Source organism: Chrysemys picta, chromosome 4, assembly GCF_011386835.1.
Source record: "Chrysemys picta bellii isolate R12L10 chromosome 4, ASM1138683v2, whole genome shotgun sequence".
In the NCBI taxonomy this organism is placed as follows: Eukaryota; Metazoa; Chordata; order Testudines; family Emydidae; genus Chrysemys; species Chrysemys picta.
The window spans coordinates 67,560,777-67,588,450 of record NC_088794.1 but is presented as its reverse complement, the minus strand read 5'-3'; the positions used below and the strand labels follow the sequence as shown (position 1 = coordinate 67,588,450).

At 41.2% G+C, this 27,674-nt stretch overlaps 1 protein-coding gene across 2 annotated transcripts in view; it reads right to left on the bottom strand.

The window, feature by feature from the left end:
• The window catches only part of LGR4 (leucine rich repeat containing G protein-coupled receptor 4), a 133,511-nt gene that overhangs the window by 30,155 nt on the left and 75,682 nt on the right, over positions 1-27,674 (bottom strand). The window contains exons 3-4 of one of the 2 annotated variants that reach the window (XM_005306374.5): positions 14,959-15,030; positions 12,842-12,913 (exon numbers count right to left, since the gene is read on the bottom strand). The exons of the other annotated variant lie outside the window; for it this stretch is intronic. Of the exons in view, the coding sequence (XP_005306431.1) occupies positions 12,842-12,913; positions 14,959-15,030 (144 nt within the window). The remainder of the gene's footprint in view (positions 1-12,841; positions 12,914-14,958; positions 15,031-27,674) is intronic. 2 annotated transcript variants of the gene reach the window in all.

The following is a 27,674-nucleotide window of genomic DNA, read 5'->3' as shown; positions in this document are numbered from 1 at the left end:
GAGTCTTCATTTATTCACTCTAATTTAAGGTTTCGCGTGCCGGTAATACATTTTAACGTTTTTAGAAGGTCTCTCTCTATAAGTCTATATTATATAACTAAACTATTGTTGTATGTAAAGTAAGCAACGTTTTCAAAATGTTTAAGAAGCTTCCTTTAAAATTAAATTAAAATGCCGATCTTACGCCGCCAGCCTGCTCAGCCCACTTCCAGCCTGGGGTTCTGTTCACCTAGGCCTGCAGCAGGCTGAGCGGGGCGACTCGAGGTCAGAGCAGAGGGCTGTGGTGTGTGTGTGGAGGTGCAGGGCAGAAGGCTGGTGGGGGTGTGTGGAGGTTCAGGACAGAAGGCTGGGTGTTGGGGGAGGTGCAGGGCAGAAGGCTGGGGGAGATGTGGAGGTGCAGGGCAGAAGGCTGGGTTTTGGGGGTGTGGAGATGCAGGGCAGAGGGCTGGGGGGGGTGTGGAGATGCAGGTCAGAGGGCTGAGGGGGGTGTGAGGTGCAGGGCAGAAGGCTGGGTGTTGGGGGAGATGCAGGGCAGAGGGCTGGGGGTGTGTGGAGATGCAGGGCAGAGGGCTGGGGGGGGGTGGAGGTGCAGGGCAGAAGGCTGGGTGTTGGGGGAGGTGCAGGGCAGAAGGCTAGGGGGTGTGTGGAGATGCAGGGCAGAAGGCTGGGTGTTGCGGGGAGGTGCAGGGCAGAGGGCTGGGGGTGTGTGGAGGTGCAGGGCACAAGGCTGGGTGTGGCGGGGGGGGTTCAGGGCAGAGGGCTGGGTGTTGGGGTTTGCCGTAGGTTGCCGACCCCTGGACTAGACCATTTCAGAGAAATTAAACATCTGGTGATAAAAAAAGCCTATGGCTCCCTTAGGGGGGGGAAAATCAACTAGAAATTACCTGTGTGTTTTTCTCCCCCTCCTAAAGTCACACACGTCCCTAAAGATCAAAAGAATTATTTTCCAATGGAATAAACATCTTCAGCTCATTTCTTCAACAAATGCCTTCGTTCTTTTTTTGTAAGTCAACATACTTGTGAAACACATGCCTCTGGGTCCTTGTGATTACTCATCGACAGCTCTCTCATTTCTGCTGCAGGGAGGTGCGTATTTTCAGTGTCTCTTTTCTAAATATGTTCACCAAGTTACATTTGCTCAGGCATATTCAATTGTAAAATGTCTCAGTGAGCTATCAACTCTACAGCTAAAGGGCTGAAAAAGGAAGGAGCCACACATTGTGAAGGTTATGGTGTAAGCCAACTACAGCACTGAAATTCAGAATAAAAAATGACCAATACTTCATCCCTAGTTCACTCTGCTAAATTCTATCACACAATGGATGGCATTGGGCTTCGTTTGCAGCAAGGGAGATGTAGGTCAGATATTAGGAAAATGTTTCTAACTGTAAGGTAGTTAAGTTCTGGAACAAGCTTCCAAGGGAGGTTGTGGAATCCCCATCATTGGAGGTTTTTAGAAACAGGTTGGGCAAAGACCTGTCGGATGGTCTAGGTTTACTTGACCTATCTCAGTGCAGGGAGGAAGGGGAACGGGGGCGGGGGGGGGGGGGTACGGGACTGGATGAGATGACCTTTCGAGGCCCCTTCCACCCCTACGCTTTTACGAATCTATGCTCAGACACTGTTCTGAGACTCCTGCAAGGCTAGGCACCTGAGCTCCAAATGGGATCAGCCACTGGTTTGAGTATTTTACTATTCCTAGATCAGTGACATTCAACCCCGGCGCTCAAGCCACAAATGACTGTTCTAGGCCCCAAGCAAGAAAAATGTCCCTTGCAGCCATAAATTTGGAAGGGGGAAAGCAGAGGGAAAATACCTCCCTCAATTTTCTCTGATAGAAGGATGTGAATGGTGACATGGGAAATGTGTTATGGAGTCATAGGGAGTAAGAAAAATAATCATTGTGTCATGCTCACAAGTGATGTTGATATGGTGTTAACAGCATTAAGTATTGATGCAAGGTCATGAACTCAGCAAATCAGTGTTAGAACATTTTTCTATGATTATTTTGTGCCTCTCAGCAACTCTCCAGTTACAAAGTGATTTTCCATTTCTTTTAACACTGAGTGTCACTACCCTAGGTTTTTTAGAGGTCCAAGGTGCTGACTGACAAAACACTTTGGAACTCTATTACACCTAGAGTTTTCACAGAAATTCATTTTATAGTATTAGGGATAAACCTATGCCTTAACACACACACTTAGTAAAATGATATTAAAGAACCAATCTGGATATTTTTATGGTTACACAAAATGATGGATCAAGCTTCAGCTGTGCCACTGTAGCACTTAGTGTAGACATTACCTATGCCAACTGGAGAGCTTCTCCCATTGGTGTAGATAATCCACCTCCTCGAGAGGTGCTAGCTAGGTGGACAGAAGAATTCTTCGACCTAGCACTGTCTATGCCAGTGGTCAGGTCAGCATAGCTACATCTCTCAGAGGTGTGCATTTTTCACACCCCCAAGAGATGTAGTTATACTGATGTAAGTTCCTAGTGTAGACAGGCCCCAGAGTGTTACATTCTGTTTTTATTTTGTGGCACTCAGAACTTAACTAGATTTTAATAGTTGTGCTACTTTTTGTTTTCCAGACTGAGATCTTGTATGCCACAGTTTAATCTAAATCTATTTTTTTCCCCTTCAAATGACTAATTCTTACCTAAAGTATGTTGGCACGCTCAAGCAAGGCTATAATGCAGCTATTGAATCTGAACATGCATTTTTTTTTATTAACCTGTACTATAAACATTGGTATATCTTAAGGACAAACTGAAAAGAAAAAACAAAAAACAAAAAAAAAAACACCACCCTAAATATTTAGTAACTATCATATAATATTCTTGCTAAAGACAAAAGTCAATATTTTTGCTTTTTGGAAGGTGGGATAGGGAAAGGTTTACTAACATTAAGTAGCAGAAGGGGGCCAAAATTCCTCAGTGGACTATAGGTTTACAACAATTGTATTTTTTGTCCATTAAAGTGTTAAAGATAAAACTTCATGTTGTTTAAATTACAGCTTGCAGCATATGCTTAAATTCCTTAATCTTTTAGAAGCTACTCCAATTCCAGCTTCCCTATAGGCATTGGCTTGCGAGAGGCCTACTTTAAATTTTAGTCTATAAATTCAGAGTTTATTTGCTGAGCTGTCATCTTTACTATTATTACCTGTCAGGTTCCATTCTCACATAAGCTCAAACCGCACAAATGGGGAGGGAGGGAAAGAGAGCGAGTACGAGAGAAACCCAGGTGTCCTGTAGTTCTCATAAGAGCACAACATTAAAATTAGATTTAACAGATAAAACAAACCTGTAAGCTTAACAGCTTTCAACTACCAAACTGGCTTTGTTTAGAACTAAGCTGTCAAAAAACACAAGGAGCTGCTGTTTTCCTTTCCAGGTATTTCTTACTCTCTCAAAAGTGGAGACCAAGCTGGTGGTTTTGAATTATCTTTTATTGCAGCTGCCGCCTGCCAAGTTATGATTTTGAATCAAACACATTTAAGTTGCTTATAAAGACTCTCAAACACAATCTGCTGAGGATGCACCAATCATGGAGGGTGCAATGCAATTCTGGGATAAACATGACACATGGACCACAACTTTCCTGAATACAACAGAAAACAACCCCTAGTACAAACACAGATAACCCCTAAATAAAGCTGCAAATGCAGTGGCTTTCTGTTGCACAGGGAGCCCAACAAAATGTAAAGCAAAGCACCATGACGTTGCCTGTACGGTCCCTTTGGAACAAGCCAACCTTCCTCAATTGCAACCTTAGAAACCAACCCTACAGTAAAAGGCTCCTCACAATCAGCACTGACGACAGTGGCTTTTTGAGACATACAATGATAGAGAATAAACCACCAATGGCCGGTCTACACTACAAGTTTACATCGGCACAGTTACAACCATACAGCTGCACTGCTGTAGCCCGGCTGGTAAAGATGCTTTAAACCGACAGGAAAGAGCTCTCCTGCTGACATAGCATGTCTACCCAGAGGGCTAGGGTTGGTATAACCACGTTGATCAGGGGTGTGGATTTTTCATACCCCCGAGTGATGTAGTTATACCGAAGTAGGTAGTTAGTGTAGACCAAGCCCTAACTAAATTCAAGAATTAGCAGTTCCCCCAATAAAATTTAACAACAGCAGATTACTATAACACACATTAAGCACACACTGAAAGGTCACACAGTAAGAGCATTCCAACACTAATGCTCTCCAGCTGCGGGTTCTGGGGAGTACTTCGTATCAGAGCCAGGGAGGAGCTCAATGGGTTAAAGCCCCTTGGTCATCTGTCCAAATGGTGATGCCCTGGGATAGGCCTATTTCTTCCTGTAGTAGGAGTATCCCATATTTGGGACTTCTCCTGTGACAGCTTGTGAGCCTTCCACTGCCTGCCTAGTCCGTTCTGTGTTGTTTCCCCAGCCTGTTCCTTTCCTTCACTAACTTCTGAAACATGACAGGAAGGAGGAGTCATGCACTCACAAAAGGAGAGCTTCATGCTCAGTTTAATTTGTATTCCCCCCAACTCCCTGACTGATGCTCAGCTCACAGCTGCAAGCCTGGGTGATTGTCAGAGCAGGGAGCACTAATAATTGGAGTGTCTGATTGAGAGGCACGGGAGGGCAGTTTGCAGGTGTGCATGATGCCAGCAGGATTGGAAGGAGGTGAAAAACTGAGGGACAAATGCAAAGAAAGACAGGAGGGGAGGGCACAAAGCATAGCATGGGGAAAAAAACAAAATCCAAGTCTTCCTCCAGTTCTGTAGTCTCCCTTCCAGCACTGAGCAAGTCTCCATTCAGCCTGAAACTGCTATTTGGCAGCTCTGTCTTATCTCTTAAAGGGCAATCAATCAGATGGCCCACTGTAATAAAAGCAGGCCCTGGTTGGCCGGCCAGCTGTTTCTTCAGATCTCCCTTAACAGACCCGGGCCACATACCCCCAGCAAAAATCCATCAGGCTAAGATGGCCAACAGATCAAAAATCTCATATGCATGATGTTGGTAATGTTAATGATAAATGTATTCCCAGCCACTGGCCAAACCCCTCCCTCACACACATTTTGTTTGTGTTGTTTCCTTTAACAGGGAAGAAATTCATGGCTTTGTTTAGAATTAAGCTGTCAAAAAACACAAGGAGCTGCTATTTTCCTTTCCAGGTAGTGTTTTCAATCAGACTACTCCCTCCCCATTCTTCAGTTTACATGGTTATGGAAATGTAACAGTATTATACTAACAGGGAAAGTTAAATGTTCATATTAATAGAAGGCAATCACTACTGTGTGTACACTTGTGTTAAACTACTTTTGGTCAATTGCAATCAGTAATGAACTTTGCTCCTTTCAAGTGCTACTTCAAAAACCACAAGGAAAATCACTCAAACAACTCTGAAGTAGATTTTGGATTTTCAAAGTGAAGTACTGTTAAGCCTGGATATACTGGAAATACTGTTAAACTGTAGGACAACTAAATCCAGTGTTAAGAAAAAGCACTTTTAAAAAATACTCTAATAAAATAACTTCACAAGTACCATTTGCTCACTACATCTAGCAGCTGCTCACTATATCTCAAGTACTAAGGAACACAAATACATGGATTTGCTCCACTCAAAGTGTGGAGGTTTCAGCAAATAGCCAAGTATTTCATAAATTAATTTATTCAATAGACAAGTTTGGTTTGCCAGGTATGTTTTTCCATATGTATGATCTCTGAATAACACCATCTTACATATTTAAAATTTACTGCAAGTTATCTCGACATGTTGGAGTTGTGTTGGGTGTTAATCTTTCACCCACATGCCTTGTAAATAAAACCAAAACAATTGATAGGCCAATCGGAATGACTATTGCTGAAATGTGAGGTGAACAGAGTCAACTTTCTTCTGCAGTCAGTTTAAAAAAAAAAAAAAAGATGCTGGTGCATTCAATTTCTAGATCACTCACTCCCTGATTCTTAACTCAAATATTTAGAATGTAATTCCTCAAGTAAACCCAATTAGTAGATAAGGTACAAAATTTGAAGGGATTCCTGAAGCTAAAAAACACCCCACAACTCACATTCAAGTGAAACCGGATCCTGAAGGTACACACTGTATGGAAAAACAAGGCTTTCCTCACTCAACAATTCTGTAAAGTCCATGAAGGAGTACATTTAAACAGCTGCATATTAAATGATCATTTATTTCCTTTAGCACACAGCTCAAAAGAGCACTCAAACATTTACTATTCTTAACAAATGTAGGGGTGGAGAACCAAATTCAGTGTATCTTAACGTGTATTTCTTTTGCAGGTTAAAAAGTATAAACATGCTGAATATTCTCTGTTCCCCATCACCTTGCTTATAGCGCTTCAGCACAATTCTAGTTTAATATACATTTACACTTATGAGCAGATCATCTTTAACCCTTCAGTAACAGTGGAGAAACAACAGAATAGAATTGAAAACTTCAGGGGGAAAAATCCCCCCAGATTAGTTAATTAAAAAGGACTGCATCAAACACAGTGATGCTGATTACCTTAAAATAATTATTGGTGCTCACTGATATATCCCTTAAATCCATCATTCTTTACATCCATCCGATGATCCCAACAGATAATGCAGTAATTTTGTATTCAAAGGTCTTTTTGATCCAGAATCGTTACAGTAAAATTAACGATACAAATAGTAAAACACCAGTTTTACTCCTGCATTTTCAGATCTTCATTCATTTTCAAGATGTTCCCTCTCAAACTGTCAAGTCTAGTGAAGTCTACTAAAATACATTTGCAAGTAGCAGCATGCATTTTGTCAGAGTAGACAAAATTAACCAGAACCTAGCTTTATTACCCACAGCAAGAACACTATCAGCCTTTTTATCCAGAGCATCCATTAAGCTAGAATGATTCACCGCAAACATAGTTTATCCATCCCCCTCACAAGCAGTTCCAAACTGCTAGCAGTTTAGGTTACACTGATTTTGTATCTCTGCAGTTCATCCTCACATATGGATGCATGAGGGTTTTATTCCCCCCAACCTTATCAAAAAATTAATTTATGAAGATAATTTACAAAATAATGTATTAGTCTAGTCTTGCATCACAGCAACTTGAGCCAGATCTCCACTAGGACTGCTGTGACAGTATAGCCTTACTATAATGAATGGCACAGTGTTCCTACTACACTTGTGAAAGTATAGCTTATTCCAGTCCGGAGCAAAATAAGCTACTGGCAAAAGTATAGTTTGATGGTGTAACTGCATCTACACTGAGGGATTTTGCTGGCACAGCTATATTGGTCAGGAATCATACTTCATCACCCCTTGACCAACCTACCTATGCCAGCAGAAGTTTCTTGTATAGATCCAAGCCAGTGAAAATATTGTGTGTGCATGTCTGTGTGTGTATCTATATGTACGTGTGTGTAAATTATATATGTATAGTGAGCAAAGCAAACTTTAATAACTAAAACAGACTGTATTAAACTTCACCTCTTAAAAATGTTTTAATGCAAACAAATCTACCCTTCTTAATTAAAAAGCCAGTGAAATTGACAACTGAGCATGGAAGGAGAGACTACAGTATGATTACATAGTAATACAAGGACCATTTCAGCTTTGGCTTGCTTAGATCACCAACACAGTGAATTATGAGTAGTGACATGGTAGTCACTACATGGAGAGGTTGTTTCCTATCACTGATATTTTGGAATTGAAGTTTTTGATTTAAAAGATGTATTTTCATTCCAAGTCAGATGGAGGAGCCAAGAGGAGATGGGAATTCATTTACTTCAGAAAGCAATTTATTGGGCTTCCTCTCTTATGTTGGACATTTAAACATAAAACATCCCCACCACACCTTTCCCTACCCAATCTTCCTGCTGCTTGTACCTGACAAGTCATAATTCTCTGTTTATGATGCAACATTTTTACATTGCTGGAAGAATGACGGCCATGTCAAAATTTAGCATCATCACTACAGGAACAAAGAAGAGAAGTGAAACAGAGGTCTTTTAAAGCAGATTTTTGGGGACAGATACTGTCACCTTATGTCCATGAGTCATTGGGATAACCTGGAATAAGGTACTATCCAACATGAGTAAGGGTAGTGGAATGTGTCACTTTAACAGGAAGTAAGCCAGGAAATGATGGCATTTAAAAAAGTAATTTAAATTTTAACAAACACACATTTGAATTTTTTTTCACACTTCTCACTAACTTAATATGTAAAAATGTTAGAGACAATCAGCAAAAATCCTTTATGAGCTACAGCGCATTGCAATGCTTTCAGCTACTATAGAATACTATAATTATGCACATATATAGAGGGGAAGACCACAGAAGGCATCTATCACTGCCGGAATAGTAACAGTAGTTCCTGTACTGCAGTTATGCAAAGTAATCAGTACAATGCACTTCTTTCTCTGATACTCTGATTGCTACTGGCTAAGATTTTCAAAGCTAACTCATGGATTAGACACCCAAATCCCATTAAAATGACTGGGAACTAAGTGTTCAAATCCTTTACGCAGCTTTGAGAATCTCAGCCACAGTGTTTATAGAGTTGAAAGTTAGGCTCTTGAGGGAAAGATGGTAGAACCAGAAAGCAGGAGGAGTGAGGTTGCACGGACTGTGAGCTGCATATGCAGACAGCTCTTTTCCTGTAACTGAAGGACAAATGGTGTTCTAGTACAAGAGTAGTTCTGTTAACACAACTTGAACATGACTCTTGTCCCTCCATTTAGCACACCTGAACTCTTCCACTACAAATAACTCCACACAAAACACTGAAGCAGAAGCTTCTACTTAATGCTACTTTAAAAATATTGAAACGTTTGAAAAGAACTTTAATGTTCTGCTCACAACATTAAAGATGGCCAGTTTAATTTTCCTCTCAGGAAAATGATATCTGTCAATGCTGTCTGTGGTTTTTAGAACAGCTTGGAGTTAAGCAAAATCTGGGTTTCTATTCCCTGCTGGCCTACTGAGCCAAGCCCTTCACTTCACTTTTATGTGGAATAATGGGGTAATACAACTTTATAAAACATTATAAAGTCCTTGGATAAAAAGATTATTCTATTCTGCATACCTAAATGAGGCATATCATGGTTCATTATATAGTTTTAGCATGTCAGGGTTTCAACACAGTCAGGGGACCTGAGGAGAAATCCTCTACTAAGACTCCAACCTAGGAAGAGAGTTGGTAAAGTTGCTTTAGATTTTGGACTGTCTGGGAACTAGCATGGCCTTTGGCATAAATCAGCGTAGTCCGGGGGTTGCTCTAATTTACAGCCGCATCCCAAGGACTCCCTACAATTTGTATCACAGCCCAAAAATCAGCAAGTGCTAAAGAGATACCGACCCTCCTGTCCCAACATGCCTCTGATGCTTTGGCTTGTGAGGTGGGCATATAGGGCTGCCTATGGTGGCTCTGTGCAGGCCCCACACCAGGCAATTCTCCATTGGCCCCAATAGCCACTGTAAGCTGCTGGAGCTGTGTATGTGGGTCAGAGTGGAAGAGAGACTCTCCTTCAGTTTCTATCATTGGCACCTCCACTGACTCCTTTTGTGACCTTGAGCAAGTCTAACTTCTCCACATCCATTTCCTAATCTCAGATGGGAACAAGGTCACTTCTCTACCTGTGTAAGCTACGTATGCCAAACATTATAAATGACAAGCATATACTGGTAATATTTGGCAGTAAGTCAAAAAGCCATAGTACCAATTTCTTTAATTGGGCTCCACATTTGACAGGTTCTTGCTCTAGCAACACCAGATATAATTTGGATAAGAAAAAACAAATTGGTGCATTTTGTCTTGGTAGTTTACTTGTGTGAGCCATGTTTCTGCTCAAAGACATCATTGCATCTTGCAATGTGAAAACACATAATTGCAGATAAAGCATCCTGAGGTGTTGAAAAGCGGGTTTCCATTCACTGTAACTCTTCATTTTGGTAAACTGCACTCTTCATAAATAATGACTATATTCTAGCTTTCCTCAGGAAAAGAGACCTGGGAAAATAGCCAATATCAACAGAAAATATAGAGTTGCCATTATGTATTCAGAACCACACTGGCTACTGTCCAGCTATCATGCAAACATTAAGAATTTTAAAGCTTCTGTAATTATTTTATTTCAAACAAGGTACATTTACGGGAATCATGAACACATACAACGTGGCAACAGTCTATGCAGTCTGAATCTTCGTGTAATAAAACAAAGGCTATACAGCTATGCAGGACCCGCAAACCAAATGGTTATCAATATATTCTGAAATTTTAAGGAAAGAATAATTTGTGTCTTCACCAAGAAAAAAATCTCTCTCAAAACTTCCTTCACAGCAAGTTGGGGAACTGCCAAGAGACAACACATTAATTGTTTTTTAAGCTTCCAGTTTTTGAATGGAGATTATATAAATAAATAAAAGTCAGCAGCAATTTTCTAACATGTATCATGAAAATAGCTATCTGTTGTATACAAAGATCATCCCAGCTGAGGGGGCCTTAGATACTTTTTTATTTTTTAGGGCAAATTCCTATGTCAAAGGTCATTTTATTAATACAGAAGCACACTTGTATCAATGTTTCTACATTTTCTAACATGGAAATTATGTGCCTAATCATGCAACCCCTATGCATGAAGTGCCCCTTTGAAATCACTGTGAACTCTGAGTTGAGGGTTTGCAGGCTCAATCCTTAATTTATTGTTGTTCTACTATAAATGGAAACTTTAGTATCCATGAAAGAGATGGTGTATTCTAAGGCCCAGCACAATTTGCCTTACATGATTTTCCACATACACATCTACCAATGCACCTGCCTCAAACTAAAACATCACCACAATGTTGATATCAAATGGCTGCCAATTGTAACAAGTTGTGGTGTTTGTATTGTGGACAGATGTCCTCTTGGGAATGGAGTGAAACACAAATCAAATTTGAATCCATCTCTCTAGAGAAAAAAATAGTCTGAAAAAAGTGACTGCTAACATGTCATTGTGGGGTTCCAACATTTATGCCCAATGACATCCAGATGCTTAATAAATTTACTGATAGTCCTGTAAACTCAACTTGGGATCTGAAAAGGGGGAAAAAATCAGTTATTTTTTGTTAGTGTCCTTTATTTATTTATTTGGAGATATACCTATCTCATAGAACTGGAAGGGACCCTGAAAGGTCATTGAGTCCAACCCCCTGCCTTCACTAGCAGGACCAAGTACTGATTTTTGTCCCAGATCCCTAAGTGGCCCCCTCAAGGATTGACCTCACACCCCTGGGTTTAGCAGGCCAATGCTCAAACCACTGAGCTATCCCTCCCCCGTCTCTTCAAACTCTCCAACATTCACATCACCTACAGCTCATCAGTCCCCAGTGCAGCTGCTAGGGTGACTTTCATTTCATTCATTTAATTTTAATAAACACATTATAAAGAATGACTCTGGATTAATTTGTTCATTCACTATCATTGCCTTGGTTTTTCTTCTTTCCTCTTAATCAGAAATTGTTATCAAAACCATCAACTGCTGGATTAAATAATCTAAGGCTTAATCAGAGGACTGTTTAATCAGAAATGCTGTATGTACTTGAAGACAAAAGCATATTCACTACAGATCAAAGGTACAGATTCCAGACCATGAGAATATTAATGGATATAATCTCTTCTGCAACACCAGCAGAATATTGATACCAAGAAAGAACTTTTTCCTTGATAAGGAGCACATCACAACAATGAAGCATTATTTGAAGTGTTTTCTTCTTAGCATGAGGCATCCCTGGACACCAGCCTGTAGTCCTTTTAAATTCAGGCAGATAACATACACTGGAGTATAATCTTCTCTAAAGTGGTTCACTTGCATGCATCAAGAAAAGGCTCCATAACTGATGGGAATGGGGGATAGCACATATCCGCGCTACTCTTGGATCCACAAAGGCTAGATGGTCCATGGACCGACTCTCACCACCAGCTGTTGAGAAATGCCTATGTTTTATTCTGCTATGCTCAGTTCCGCCCATAACCCCAGCCACCTTTCGTGTGTGTAGCATCCAAGAAGCAGAACAGCAGGGGAGAAGTGCAGAGAGGCTGCATAAGTCAATGCTACACACTTGCATGCTGTAGCCCACTGTTCCACAACAGTGCGTGCTGTAGCCAATCCTTAGACTGTCTGGGGCAGTTTCTTTTGGTTTCCAGAGAAGGGGAAAAAAGGCAGGGGCATAGCAGAGCACAGCCCACAAGATCACAACTATGAGACTGCAGTGCCCAAGATCCCTGCTTATGGAGTGGGGAAGCAGCTGTGCAAAACTTGTAACTGGTGCTCCATGACCAACTGCAGAGCTGGAGGGGAGAGGACCTTTGTGCAGAAACCAGGATTTTGGCATGTGAACAGAAAGAAGATAGGGAGAGGAGAGAAAAACCCATGCCGTATACCGAAATGAAAAACATTCACCTCGTACAGAGTTGCAGTTGACCATCAAGTTCTGATCAAAATGCCCTCCTCCCCAACCACGAAAGACTCTCACACTTCAGCACAATTCTTTAAGTTGCTTAAATACCTTAGGACATGCTGGACGATCCAATGTGGACCTTTCATATCTGCACTGTATTTACATTCTCTCTTATGGATGGGTTTATGAAAGTATTCTTTTCAGAGATAACATTGCAAAATTCCTTTCTACGCTTGATTGAAATTTCTGCTCCATTTCAAATTAACATATTAAGACCACAACCATTATTTTACATAAATCATTGCATTTCAATGTATTCTAGAATACAGCAAATATGTATATAGAGTTGTAGGGGCAGGGGCACGGAAGATATATATATGGGGAGGGGAGGGAGAAGAGGAACAAAATAAAAAAAAAACACTTACAAGGATTGTAAACCACTTAGTCCTCTAATGGCCTCATTAGGTACAGTCTTCAGCTGATTGTTCTGTAGGGTTCTGTAGAAGAATTTTTGTTAGTGAAAGATTTTCACAATAATCTTTAAAGTAGCTTCTATTTGACATAAGAGATCATATTCCTCATTAGTGGACTTTTTGTACAAGAAAAAGCATTTTGGAATTCTCAAGACAAAATACTCAATGATAATGTTAAAACAATAGTGAAAATGTCTTATTTTAGGTCCTTACACAATCACTGCATTAATTAAACAATCTACATCAATGGGCTGGATTTCTTGAATATAATGGGCCAAAATCATCTCTGATATAAACTGTTGCAATTCCCCTTGACTTCATTGGGAGCTGCAACAATTTACATTGGGGCTCAATTTGCTCCAATAAATAGCATTTTATGATTTACCATTGCTTGCATTTTCATGGTTGTTTCTACTGATTCCTCTATTTCTAGAAAAAATGGCACCAAAGTAGAATTTATTTTAATAATTGCATTTGCATAGTGTGCCGATTCTGGGCACATTCACAGTATGAAACACCACACAGAAATGTTACTGAATAATGTCAGCAAAAAAGTACAAAATGGTAGAGAGTCTGCAATGAACTATTCAGGAATCCAGCCTGTTCTCTACTGCCATATAACTCTTCCTCACTCTCTACAGCCTCACCCACACTTATCTTTGCCCCTCCATTTTGTTCTATAATGGAACCGTACTGTGGGATGTACATTGTTGATTTTAGAGAGAGATTTCTAAAGAAAGGTAGTGACAGGCTACATTAAGTTATATCAAATCGATAAGTTCTCTTATAAGACAATGTTTTGGTCGTGGTGAAGAATATTTTTTATCAACAGCATTTGATGTTGGATGCCCAGCTTGAGATCATAGGCACTGACTCCGTGGGTACTCCGGGGCTAGAGCACCCACAGGGAAAAAATGGAGGGTGCAGAGCACCCCCCAGTAGTCCCCCACCGATCAATGACTCCCGCGATCAGCTGTTTCGTGGTGTGCAGGAGGTGCTGAGGGGGAGGGGCGTGACATACGCAGGGGTAGTGGGGGGGAACAAGGCAGGAGGAGGAGGACCACCAAGGGGTGGAGTGGGGGCGGGGCCCGGGACAGAGCCTGGGATCAAGCACCCCCGGCACATTGGAATGTGACAGTGCCTGTGCTTGAGATACCTTAAAGGGCCTGATTTTGAGTACCTTCCCTGCATTTACCTTACAAAACCTCCTGTAGCAGTATTGCAGATGATGAGTTTCTCAGTCCTCCCTCTTACTCCTGGGCCTATGCTTCTTTCCTTTTTCCCCCCCCAGGGGCCTTCCCTCAGCCTCTTTGTATCCCTTCTCTATTCGGCCAATCTTTGTATAAATACACCCCGTTACCCAAGTGCTAAAATTTCAGGACTGAGATGTGTTTCATTTTTAAAATCTGGTTTATAACAGGAAGCTAGTTTCAGCCTTAACTATGGAGCAGCAGCTGAAGTGGATATTCTCATTTGCTGGGGACAAACATGGCACAGCGAGAGTGGCACATTACTACTGCTTCACTTAGAAATCCTTCTACTGGTCAATCTCAGTTACAGGAGTGCAGTGTTCTTTTCTGAGGGAGTTGGAATGGCACCCCAAAACTATCTAGGCTCTCATACTATACACATTACAGTAGTGTCTGAACACCTGATGGGATAGAAGGAGAAAAGCCTTAGTGGCTTCCTCTGAACCCTCTTGGGTCCATTGTTTCTCTCTGTTTTGGATAGCCAGAGAGGAAGGAGAAAAAATAGACACCCCCTGTGGTCTAACAGTTAGTATTTTTCTATCACAAGACACATCTGGGAGTCAAACACTATTACTCCAATAAATTAAGTAATTACAATTTAATCCAGGTGACAACTGTTTTTATTATCGAATGCACATCATCTTCAAGGTTAGCACTCCCAAGGGATTATGCAAAAAATAACAAAGCAGTAAAGATTTTCATGTTACGGTACTGTCTGAACAATAAATTCTGTTTCTGTCCAGCCTATCAGTAAACATGCTGACTGTGCAAGAAGAAAGTACACAGCTAGCTGTGAAGCTCTAAAATTTGATTACTTACAGCACTTTGAGTTCTTTCAACCCAGACAAGGCCTTCGTATGGATAAAAGAAAGGTCATTGCCAGCCAGTCGTCTGGAAAAAAATTGTAATAATAATTCAGACTCTGAAAATACAGTACATTTACCACTGTCTAACAGATGAAACCATGAGTACATCAAAGCTTGCATCAGATTATACCATATCTGCGATCCTCACATTTACCACCACTCACTCACGATTACACATTTTCAGTAAAGCTTAATGCATTAAAATCACTTCTCTAGACCTAAATTTGTGATCAACCCATTTAATCATATACTTTCCTCTTACTTTTACTATAGTTATCGGATTAATGCAATACATGAAGAAGCAGCTCTCAGAAACTAGAGAGCACTCACACAGACTATTTCCAACTTGAGATTTTCCTGTATGATAATTTAAGAATATATTTATATTCCCACACAGCCATCCTTTCTCAAAAAACAATAAAGTCTGGTATCACCCCAAGAACATAACCCTGTAAACAAAATCAGAAGACCTCCTCATTCTTCAGCCCCTTATTTACCAGCAATTAAAGGAGAGACTGAAAATGTTAAACTTAACACACCAACGGATGGATTAAGATTCTTCTTATGAACCTGGGTTTGAAAAATGAGTTAACTGCTATCAATATGTTCCTGAGGCTTCCAGCATAGCCTAGGTGAAAAGAATACTCAGTTATCCACATGTTTTTAATCTAGCCACCAGATGCTAAAGAAACTATGCAGTCAAGCAGCAACAGTTAGTTGCTAGACGGAAGGATGTGGAAGAGGTTTGCGCTGAACATCTTAAAATTCAGATGATGTTCACCACTAGATTCGGGGCAATAGCCTGGGTCCACTGAAGTCAATCGCAAAGCTCTCATTGACTTCAATGGGGCCAAGTCTCTCCTAGATAGTAATGCAATCCACATTAACAAACTAACATTAATAATCACTATAATAGGTATAAAAGTTTCTTCAGAATACAAGGTGAAAAAAACCACTCAAGCAACAGAGTTTCAGCTACTTATTTTTCCCCTTGTATTTTCTTCAAACCTTTTGCCAACTTCCAGATCAGTACTTGCTGTGTGGTCAACCTTTGCTGAGTTCCTAATATTTGCGACACTAGATGTTTTATTAAGGTAAAAGATGATAAAATGCAGAACACCTGGTAATCCCTAGCTGCCAAAGAATGAGAACATTACCATGAAGGATCATTTCAGCCAAAATATTAGCTTCCTTATTTGCTTTATTATCTAAATTGAGATCTGAAGACGTCAGTGTAGATTATATAATGGAAACATAAAATGGGAACATCCGTACAAAACAATCATTGTTGCTGTCTACTATCGCTCATTCTTCTTAAAAAAAAGTTAACAGCAGATTACAAATTATCATCTCTGTTCCAGAGAATTGTAAATTGATCCAGCATCAAGGGGAAACACTAGCATATTGTTTCTAGAGGGGAGATGACAGAAATAGCAACAAACCCATCAACCTGATTAATAGGTAGCAGGTTTAAAACTAACAAACAGACGTACTTCTTCACATAATGCTCAGTCAACCTATAGAACTCGTTGCCATGGGATGTGGCGAAGGTCAAAAGTATAACTGAGTTTCAAAAAGAATTAGATAAGTTCATGGAGAATAGGTCCATGAATAGCTGCTAGTCAAGATGGTCAGGAATGCAATCCCATACTCTGGCTGTCCCTAACCCTCCAACTGCCAGAAGCTGGGACTGGACAACAGGGGATGGATCACTTGAAATCGTTCTGAACTTGTTCTGTTCGCTCCCTCTGAAGCATCTGGCACTGTTAGAGACAGCTTTACTGGACTATGTGGACCACTGGTCTGACCCAATGTGGCCGTCCTTATGTTCTTCACTAGAGTCTTAGGCTAGGTCTACACTACCCGCCCGAATCGGCGGGTAGAAATCGACCTCTCGGGGATCGATTTATCGTCTCCCGTCGGGACGCGACAATCGATCCCCAAATCGATGTTCTTACTCCACCAGCAGAGGTGGGAGTAAGCGCCGTCGACAGAAAGCCGAAGAAGTCGATTTTGCCGCCGTCCTCACAGCGGGGTAAGTCAGCTGCGATACGTCGAATTCAGCTACGCTATTCACGTAGCTGAATTTGCGTATCTTAAATCGACTCCCCCCTGTAGTGTAGATGTACCCTTAGAGTGGTAAAAAGGTAGCAAAATTACTATTTTGTTCATCTCATCTCTGTAATCTCTCATTGTGTGTAACAGATCATCCTAGACATTAATTTTGTCTGTTATGGAAATTTGCCTATGACTGAATGGACACCATAATAAACTTCTGCATATTAATTAGCTTCCAATCCACCTGACAACAATAGTATTTTTGTATATAAACAAATGGAGCAGTGCCTGTCCTTTGTGAACAGGAACGTGATGGTGTAACAAGTGATACCAGTGTCCGTGTATTAGCAAGCCGAAGAAAAAGGGAGTTTATTATTTTTGTGAATTTGTTCCACAGATGTCACTTGGCACGAATAAACCCCCCAGGTCTAAGGTTTGACAACATGGTTTAGGTGGTCATGGTCAGAATCCATCAGAAGAATTGCAGCTGTAGACCCCAATACTCCAAAGACTTAAGCAAGAGTGTAAAACGCATGCAAGAAAAGAAGCGCCACTGAAATGAATGGAACTATTCAAGTACAAAAAGACTTAGCAGGATTGGAATTTTAATATGCATAGTTCAGGTACACTACTTTTTTTTTAAATTACAGTAGCAGCTAAAAGCCCCAATCAAGGCAATGGCCCCATTGTGCTTGGTGCTGTACATGCTTTCCAAATATTAAAAAAACCAAAACAAAAAACCTTATTCTTTCCTACACTCTCAAATACAACAAACTGCAGAGGTACAAGTATGCAGTGTTGCCAACTCTTTATTATTAGTAGCATTACCCTAGCACCTAGAAACCCTAGTCACGGACCAGGACACCATTGTGTTAGGCACTGTGCAAACATGGAACAAAAAGATGGTCCCTGCCCTCAAACTGCTTACAATGCAAGTATAAGACAAGAGAAAACTCTCTTGTAATTTTATGGCAAGTCACATTGTCACTGTGTGTTGTTCTTAAAAGCCCCATTTCCTGGAGACAGGTAAATACACAAGACACTCAGCTTTTTTTGTTTGTTTGTTTGTTTTTTATAAAATCGTTTCTAGCCCTCCGGGTAACAGAGAAAAATTGAAAACATGCCCCAAGTGCAGTCTAAAGGCTTTGACACCAGAAGGCCAAAAAAACCTAAAAAGATCTAACGTTGATTAATATTTTTTTTAATCTCACGATTTTTGGTTTTTTAGAATTCAAACAACGAAAAACAAATCAGTTCGGTGCTACGTTTTCCAGCTAGTTGCCGTAAATGGTTTGTATTAAATTTAGATTTTAATTTTTTTCTTGAAACAGTGTGCATGTCTTTCTTTTTAATGATTTCCTGAAAAATGCACTGAGAACAAATATGTATAAAACATGTTGGCTCCCTGCAAAGTGTATAATGAGTACTTATTAACCTGTATTTTGCCAGTTATCTCCAAAACACAGCTATTTATTAAAAGATAATGCAAACTGTTTTTTTTTAATCAAAACAGAAACTCTTAAATAAACAGAGACATAACTGAACATATAGCACCAAATTATATCCGCAGACAGTTACTGACACTGATAATCTAGCATTTATTCAAAAAACCACCATTCCCCACAAGTTTACGAACAGCAATAGTTGTGGTTCTAAAAGCATTAAGCTCCCTACCTAAATGGGCTGCTTTGGGATTTGGTCAAACATCTGCTATAATATTTTTTATTAAAAAAATAAAAAATAAAAAGTCGGACCACCACCAATCCCATCCACTGTCACGGAAGCAACATATTGTGCACTAGAAACAAGACAAAACTAAGCAAAAGCAAGGCTTGCGTGACTTTATATAGGAATACTTAGCCTACCTTAAGGCAACTCCTGTTTATTCAGCCTGTTGCAACCAACCAACAGAAAAACTGCAATCCATTACATTTCCGTTTAGCTTAAGTCTGGCAGCCTTCCAGGAAACAGGATACAACTGGCCAAGTGTGCAAAGGCTGTACTAATCAGTTTTCCAAATATACATTTATCATGCATGTACTAGCCTTGGGGAGCATGGCTTCTCATCAGGAGGTTCCAACTACAGTTACCCAGTAGGCTAAGACTAAAATATTATGCATCATTTTAACAAGCTTTCTTCTGCTGCAGCATGCTGCAGCTGTCAGGATGGGGATATTTTTCTTCACAGAATAAGGTTTAGTTCAAAATCAGCCAAAGAGAAATAGGGGGGGAAAGGTCACATCTTCACTTGTTTTACATATGTGCTGTAACTGAAAAGCCCCAAGTCAGATTCCCAACATTATTCTTAACACATGTTAGAGGAGGAATTAATGAAAGATCAATAGATTGTTTGAGCCATACCCAGGGTTTTTTGGTAGAAGATTAAAAACTAAATTAAAAACACACACAAACAGGCTCAGTCTACACTTTAACTTCTATTGGCATAGCTCTATTGGGTCAGGGTGTTGACTGGTTTTAGGAAGGCCGGAGACCAGTCGAGAGATTCGTCTCCCTACCTGCATCTATCATCAGGGTTTAAGAGTGCCCAAAATAAAAACCAACAAGGGAGTGCAGGAGTAAAACGCAGGTACGTTTATTAGACCAACAACAGTTAAACAAGGTAAGTAAACGGGGTATGCTATAAAGGACTCCCAACACAGGTAGGTAAGGTAAATAGGTAAAGGTGGCACTATAATTATACTGCCTGTGACCAAAAAGGGTTTACTCCCTCCATAAAACCGGTCCTAGGTGAGGGGTATTGAGGATTTAAAAGGTCTCTACCATTTCTTGCAGCTTGCATCTGGAGCCTCATGATGCAGATCAGGTCTGGAACCAATCAGGTGACTCAACAGGATGAAGAATGAACCTCAGGCAACAGGTAGGCGATAACTCTACTTGATGCTGGTGATTCTTCTTTCTCCTTCCTGCGTCGTCGCGGGTGCAAGTAAGATCCCGATGAGAGAGTAGAAGCTAGCAGCTCACCCTTGATTGCAAGTGTGTTAAACCCTCCCACAACCCTAAGGCGCGGTACTCTGGCTTACGCACCTGAGTAGACCACACTGCTGTGGTCCAGCACTCAGCCACTCAGATGGGCAGTCCCTTCCTTCTGATGTGCTAGCTCTTCTATGCCCTGCTGTTCCTGGGCAGATGACATATCACATGGCTACTTGGATTCCCACCTTTTCGGTTGAAAGGGTAGGAAACTATACCTGAAGAGGGGGAAGAAAGGCAGCCAAGATGGATTCCTAGTTGTTGTTGCCACAAATTCAAGATGGCGTGTGGGTATTAATGCCAAAACAGAAAATTTCCCCCGACAGTGGGTATTAAAAAAACCCACATGAACAGCGGACACAGCTATAGCGACAAAACCCCCAGTGTAGATGCAGCTATGCCAACAGAAGAGTGCTTCTGTTGGCATAGTTAACATTGTTTATGGAAGTGGTATTCCTAAGCAGGCAGAAAAACTGTTTTTGTTGGTATATGCTGCATCTACACTAGAGGGCCATGCCAGCATAGCTATGTCAGCACAGGCTCTGTAGTATAGTCATGGCCTATCTACCATCTATTTGCGTGTCTGTCTGTCCCTGTCTTATAAAATCAGAGCTTTACCAAGAGAGAGAAGTCTCAAAACCAGGGATATAGTGCTGCCAGACCAGTCCAGAGCATCGCTCGTGGATGTTGGAGGCAAATGGGTGAAGTTGGGGGCTGTGGTCGGTGGGGCGGAGGTGGGTGGAATGTATGTCAGGGCTGCTGGGATGTGGGGGGTAAGGAACTTCTGCATAAGTGGGAGTTGGTAGAAAACCATTATAAACCTGCTCTGATCAGCTAGTTAAAGTAGCTTTATGAAGTGGCCCAAAAATAGCTGAAGCATACCAGTTAATCCTGCCCTTATTTGAAGTTTGTAGAGAATATTTATGTTGTAAAAACAATATTTTACATGCATCGCCAATGGGCTTTTTGACTAACTATACGTGTACTTCAGATGTGCCTTGCTACGAAGTCTGGCACATAAAAGCTTGGTTATGCGTGTTTTCTCTTGATATAGTATGCGTACTTATCACTAACGTATAAAGTCGCATCATTGCTGTTGCACAGATTTTCAATGAGATAAAATTTACTGGAAGAATATTAGGTGATGAATATGAGTGCTTTATCATATGTTGACGTCACACACAAGGGAGTCTCCAAAAATTTCTTCACACATGACAGAATTATCAATTTCAGGTCACGTCTGCAGGGCTCCTACACTATAAAAAAATACATTATTGCTTAGTACCCCTGAAAATTCTTTAAAAGAAAAAGGGTGAGAGCTAAATTTTGCTGTAAAAACTGTACAATGTTTACCCAGTCCTGCGAGGTGTTGAGTGTCTCCTCCCTGCAGTGGAAGTGACAACTCCACAAATCATAGGAAGTTCTCCTTACCTTGAAGGACTGGTCCCTAAATATCTATAGTTTAATACAGAAATCAAACTCTTTTCTCCAGTTCATCAAGAACAGTCTTCAAGGGCTAGATTGTGACCAGCCCCAAAACAGCCAATCAAGGGAGTAAGGAGTCCTTTCCTAGGGCAATTACATTAAGGCTACTTAGCTCTTTGCCATGGGTGCTGGGGGGGGAATGCAAGGGTTGTGCATCAGTTGTCCCATCACAGGAAATGGACTGGATGGGCACTAGGCAGAGCTATTATTCCATTGTCCCCCTACCAGGCTTGGCAACAATGTGAGCCGGCTCCATGGTGGGGATGGGGGACAGTCCTACACCCTCAAATGGACTGTAGCAAATTCCTCCATCCTGATAACAACAGAGGGGCCCTGGGAAGAATCAAGCCTCTCAGAGGGTCCAGTGGTTCGTGAGGCTCTTCCTGAAGCAGCACAGTTTATGTTCTTTCCATAGGACTGCACTAAAATGCACAATCTAGCCTAGAGTTGTTTTTTTGGCATGCCCTTAATTTCATTGGCAAAAGACTGATGAAAAATACAGTTATGCTGCTGAGTGATGAAGCAGAAGAAAATCAGCTATTAAAAGATCTTGATTAAATGCAAATATTTATACCATAAACAGCAGTGCAGGGAATGGTACAGCTACTAAAAATCTCAACAACATTACCTTCCCCATACAACCTTGCAAATAGTTTGCAGATTATTCTGGCTGTCATCACTTCTGACTCTAAATACGCTTTCACCTTTCATTTTCTGCAATTTTTTAAAATCAGGTTTGGCTATTTCATGTGCCACTCTGAGCTGAAAAATTAAGCATCTGGACGTGTGGAGGAAGGTTTGCAATCATGCACTTATTGAGGAACATCACTATGAAAGAATAACTAAGAATTTCCTGTTCAACACATCGTCCCATGGTCTGTTCTCCTTACATCAAAATACAGTGAATTAGACACTTCCAAAATCTCCAAAAATATCACACTTGTTAAGAACATAGATATATGGAGTTAGCCCAATGGTCTAGTCTTAAGTGTTCGCCAATGTCATAAGACACAAAGTTAATTCATTGTCTCTTACTTCTCAGGCAGGAAGGGGTAGCAGCATTGCAAGGACTCAACCTGAGGAGAGAACTAAGTAGTGTCTTGCATTGTTCAGAAAAATCACTCCAACCAATAACTCCTTGGCCAGAAGTAAGTGGAACTTTAAGTAAAATTGTGTGCATGAATAAGTTGGAGGCTCCAGCAGGGAAGTATCTGCCCCCGAAGCCTGGGAAAAAAGATTAAAAAGAAAATGGATGGGAGAGTCCCCAGGCCAGCCGCTGACGAGAAGGGCATGGACAGACAAGGACAGCTCCTGTGAGTCAAGCTGTTAATAAGTCAAGCAGACTGCTTGCTACAGAGAATTCAGTTGATTGTGGCTACTGTTTAATGCAGCTAATTAGCAACATGGGCTGCTCCCAATGGCCTTAAAGATACTTTTGAAGATGAAGGAATGTGCCAGGGTTACACCAGGCATTTTGATAACCTCATTTCTTGCTATCAAAGTCACTCCCGAGAGTACTGACTCAAGACGTCAACACTTCAAAGAATGACATTGAGAGCACAGAAATGCTGATGTGCTGGAACTGCACCATCAATTCAAGACATGCCATTTTGGAAGCAACACTACTATACAGATTACAGGGGCTTGGTCTACACTTAAAAATTAGATTGACCTAGCTATGCGCTCAGGGTTGTGAAAAATGTTGCATCCTGAGTGCCATTGCTAGGTTGACCTGGAGTAGACATGGCTAGGTTGATGGAAGAATTCTTCCGTCAACCTAGCTATTGCCTCTCAGACAGATAAACTACATTGATGGAAAAAACCCTTCTGTTGCCGTGGGAAGCGCCCACACTACATACACTATAGCTGCAGTACCGTAGTTGTGCTGCTGCAGTGTAGACATGGCCCTAACGCCACTAGCTCCTGCAGGTATATGGCATACAAGCAACTGGTGGAAAGATACCTACATATCAACTGACAAAAATATATTTCCTCGGTGTTCATCATAGGCATCCTATGGGGGTGCTACATCGATGGAACTGCTACGTACAATCTGCACTAAAGGAACTACTGCATTAGACAGTACAGCTCAGAGTTGTAAGAATAAAACAATTTACATTTAACTACTTAATGATGTTAGATTCTCTTTCATTCCTATTATTATCTGTATTACCATAGTGCCCAGGAGCTATAAATAGGGCAGTGCTTCCAAGGAATAAAATGCTGAGGGAGAGAAAATCTTTGCATTTATATGACTATCAAGAACCACTCTGTTATGATTATCTAAGCTTGCTGGTTGACTAGTGCCCTCAGAATAATTCAGTCATTCAAGATATCTCATTGTTGTAAAGTTGAACAAATTCAGGAAGTGACCCATTGCCCCAAAGGGTTGGATTTTGGGGCAGTAGTAGGGAAGATAAATGAATACGTCTCTCGTAGGATGGCACAGCATTTTTTGTTAGTCATAAAATGCATTGTTGGTAGGAGTCCAATACCATCCATTATTTTACATAGTATAGCCAGTGACCTCAAGTCCACGTGCACCTTATTTGTATTATGAAAAGAGGATTCCGGATGGCTGGGGAATACCCTTCATGACATCATCTTCCCAGAGTTTGATGCCAGACATAGCACACTGAACCAAAGCACTTCTGGAAGCTGCAATGTCTCGAGTCCTCTCTCTTTTGGTAAGTTAAATGGTGCAATTATGAGACAGTCTGGCAACCTTGCTACAGAATTGTTGGGACACGTTAACCACACGTTAATTCTACCAAAGTCAATGGAATTCTGTCAGGGATAACATTTGACCCATCCTGATTAAAAACATCGATCAATCTTCTCTCTTATTCTTGACTGGATGCAACATGAACTCCTAGGAAGCCTTCTGTTCTTGTTTTTCAACCCAGATGGTGGTGAGCCTCAAGATATTTGAGCAGAGAATTAGGTACCCTCCTCTCCCTGTGAAAATCTTCATGCACAAAGGTTTGCTGTAATTTTTTCTCTGCAGTTTTCTGGGATACTTCCCACCCTAGCTGTGTCTCTTGTGCTGTAATAGTTTGTTGGCTTTTGTATGTCTGTCACGGGTTTGCTATATAAATGCATATGAGTTAGCATGCATTGCCTGCCTGCCTGACATCACCCACTGGAAGCTGGTATTCCTCACTGCAAGTTAGAATATTGGCGAGGAATGCAACACCCATTTGTTGTAAGATTAATAAGTAATGCGTCTTTTTGGTTTTTTACTAGATTGTATTTTGACAGCACGCCTAGGGATCCCAGTCAGGAATCAGGGCCCGACTGTGCTAGGTGCTCTACAGACAGATACCATAACACGTATGTTGGTGTATTAGCTCTGACTGTGAGGCAGCTCTTCAAGAAAGACCCAAAGCAACCTCCCTGATCTCTTGCAGCTTAATTCATCACAAGTCCTCTACACCTTCTCTACAGACTCCTTTTCTTTGTTCCTTCACCCAACTCCCATCTTGTGCTCCCATTTTTGCTGACTCCCTGTACCCCCTTTTGGGCACTACCTCTGGCACCATGTAATTATTGCTATTACTGTCTCCCCATGCCCATCCCTCAAGCCTCCTCTTGCTGCTTGAGTTTTGCTTCATGCTCCCACAACAGCAGTCTCCAGCTGGACCTGGTGCACAGAAACACTTGCTTTACAGCAGTCCTACTAGTGGGCTAGGCATCAGCCCCATTCATCCTAATAAGACTGCCCCAGATGTCCCTCTGCCCTAGAACAGCATCTGCCTTGAGTGGAATTTGATTTTCCTGTCAAATGAAGATGTGCCTGGAGGGTGCTGCCCTCTGCTTTCCTTCAACTGGTGAATGGTCCCTTGGGGACCAGATTGAAGCAGATTAAAGCAGTTCCTAATCTGTTCTAACCCACACCAGGGATGTGCGGAAAATCAGGGATCCATAGCCAACTCCCTGATGGCCCCCTCATGATATATGTGTGTAAACCAAGGCATAGAAAGGAGTGATATAAAGGGTATGCAGTTATAACCAGTAACACAATCATAACAGTATAAACCATCAAGTTTTGAGGGGGCTGCTTTTCATTCTGAACCCCTTTTTTCTGGTATTAATATTTTTCTATAAATAAATGATTCCTGAGATAAAAAGTCTTTCATCGTTCTTGTTCTCAGACATTTAAAATGGCTTTTCACTGGACTATACAATGAAAAGCTTGAGAATTAATGTGCTAAATTCTGTCCTCATCTCACAGAACCATAGAAATGTAGGACTGGAAGGGACCTAGTCCAATCCCTTGCACTAAGACAGGACAAAGTATTACCTAGACATGGGATAGGCAACCTATGGCATGCATGCTGATTTTCAGTGGCACTCACACTGCCCGGGTCCTGGCCACTGGTCCGGGGGGCTCTGCATTTTAATTTAATTTTAAATGAAGCTTCTTAAACATTTTAAAAACCTTATTTACTTTACATACAAACAATAGTTTAGTTATATATTATTGACTTATGGAAAGAGACCTTCTAAAAACGCTAAAATGTATTACTGGCACGCAAAACCTTAAATTAGAGTGACTAAATGAAGACTCGGCACACCATTTCTGAAAGGCTGCCGACCCCTGACCTAGACCATCCCTGACAGGTGTTTGTCTAACCTGTTCTTAAAAACATCCAATGATGGAGATTCCACAGCCTCCCAGTGGAAAAATTATCCAAGGGCAGATTTTGGCCCATTGTGTTTGGTTTTGTTTTAAAATAAAGGAAAGTTGCTTTTGAAGAAGGCAAATGTTTCAGTCTATAAAAAGGCACATTCAAATTCTACTTACAAGTGACATCTATATTTTGGCCAGACCTCCTTAAGAGGATAGAATATGTAAACTACTACCTTTTTAAATGGCAAAGTACACAACCGTCAGCAAAGATTACACAATCTGAACTGTCAGAGCAAGTTGTCATAGCAATTCAGTCATTTATCCTCCAGCACAAAACAGAAACTACACCCATGTAAGAAAATATTGTGTTATGTCTTTTAAAAATAGGTGACTAGTAGTCTACACTGGTAAGTTACAGCACTGTAAACACTTTGGGCTTCCCAGGCATCACTGATTTTGAAGCAAGAAGAAAAAGAGCATGTTTTAATAAACGCCTCATTTTCTTTCCACTTTCTATTTTTGCATTACAGTCTAAATATGAACTTTCCTTTGCTCTGCCCCAGTCTGTCTGAAGACTATCCTTGGAGAGGGGGAGGAGGGCCTTAAAGCATTTGAGCTAGTCTGAATAAGTAGCTGTGGGGTTCTCTGCCTAGACCTACACTCTCCCCTACTGAGCACATGGGATTATTGCAGACTCTTATCTATTTTATGCTTCCTTTAACGTAGCAACTACCAGTAACCAAGTATTCTGCACTCAATATCATGATAACTGAAGTTAAAAACTGTTTGTTTGTTTTTTTAAAAAGGATTCTTTCCCCCCTCCCAACCCAAAGCTCCAAAGGGTGTTGTCTGATTGTGGAAAAGCCAAGTCAAAGATGGGAGTTTTACACATTTTGCTCTGAATATTTTCTGACATGCTCTGTAAACGTATTTCCCCAGTGAGGGGCCAGCTGTTGTGAGAAAGACTCTGACTCCCAGGGCCAGATCCAGGAGTTTGATTCTGTGTTCTATGAGGAGCCAGTGCAGAGAGTGCAGCACCTGGTGAGGCACTCTCAGCTGCCTGTATTGCTCAGCAGGTGGGCCTGCTACATCCTGAACCAACTGGAGCTTTTCCAGAACCAGCATCTTTGTTCCTAACTATAATAAAGCCTAGAGATCATGTACACATGGATCAGCATGGCCAAAACAGAGTCTGATAGATCAGGATGTAATTCTCTTGCCAGCTTTAGCTGTAAGTGCATGTTTGGGTTTTTTTAGACTTAGCTATTTGGCTACCCACAGGGTCCCCAACGTTGTGGACCATCTTGACAGGAAAAAATGCCCTTGATGAAGGGTAATTAGGGTGGAGCTGGCAAGTTCTTTGAAATGTATCATTCTCCCCACTGCCATAGCCTCGGTCCTCCCTGGGTTTGGTTTCAGCCAACTACTCTTCATTTGTGTGCTGACGGTTTCCAGGCACTCCGTTAGTTGGGAAATGGTGCTGATAGTGAATGACAAAATGT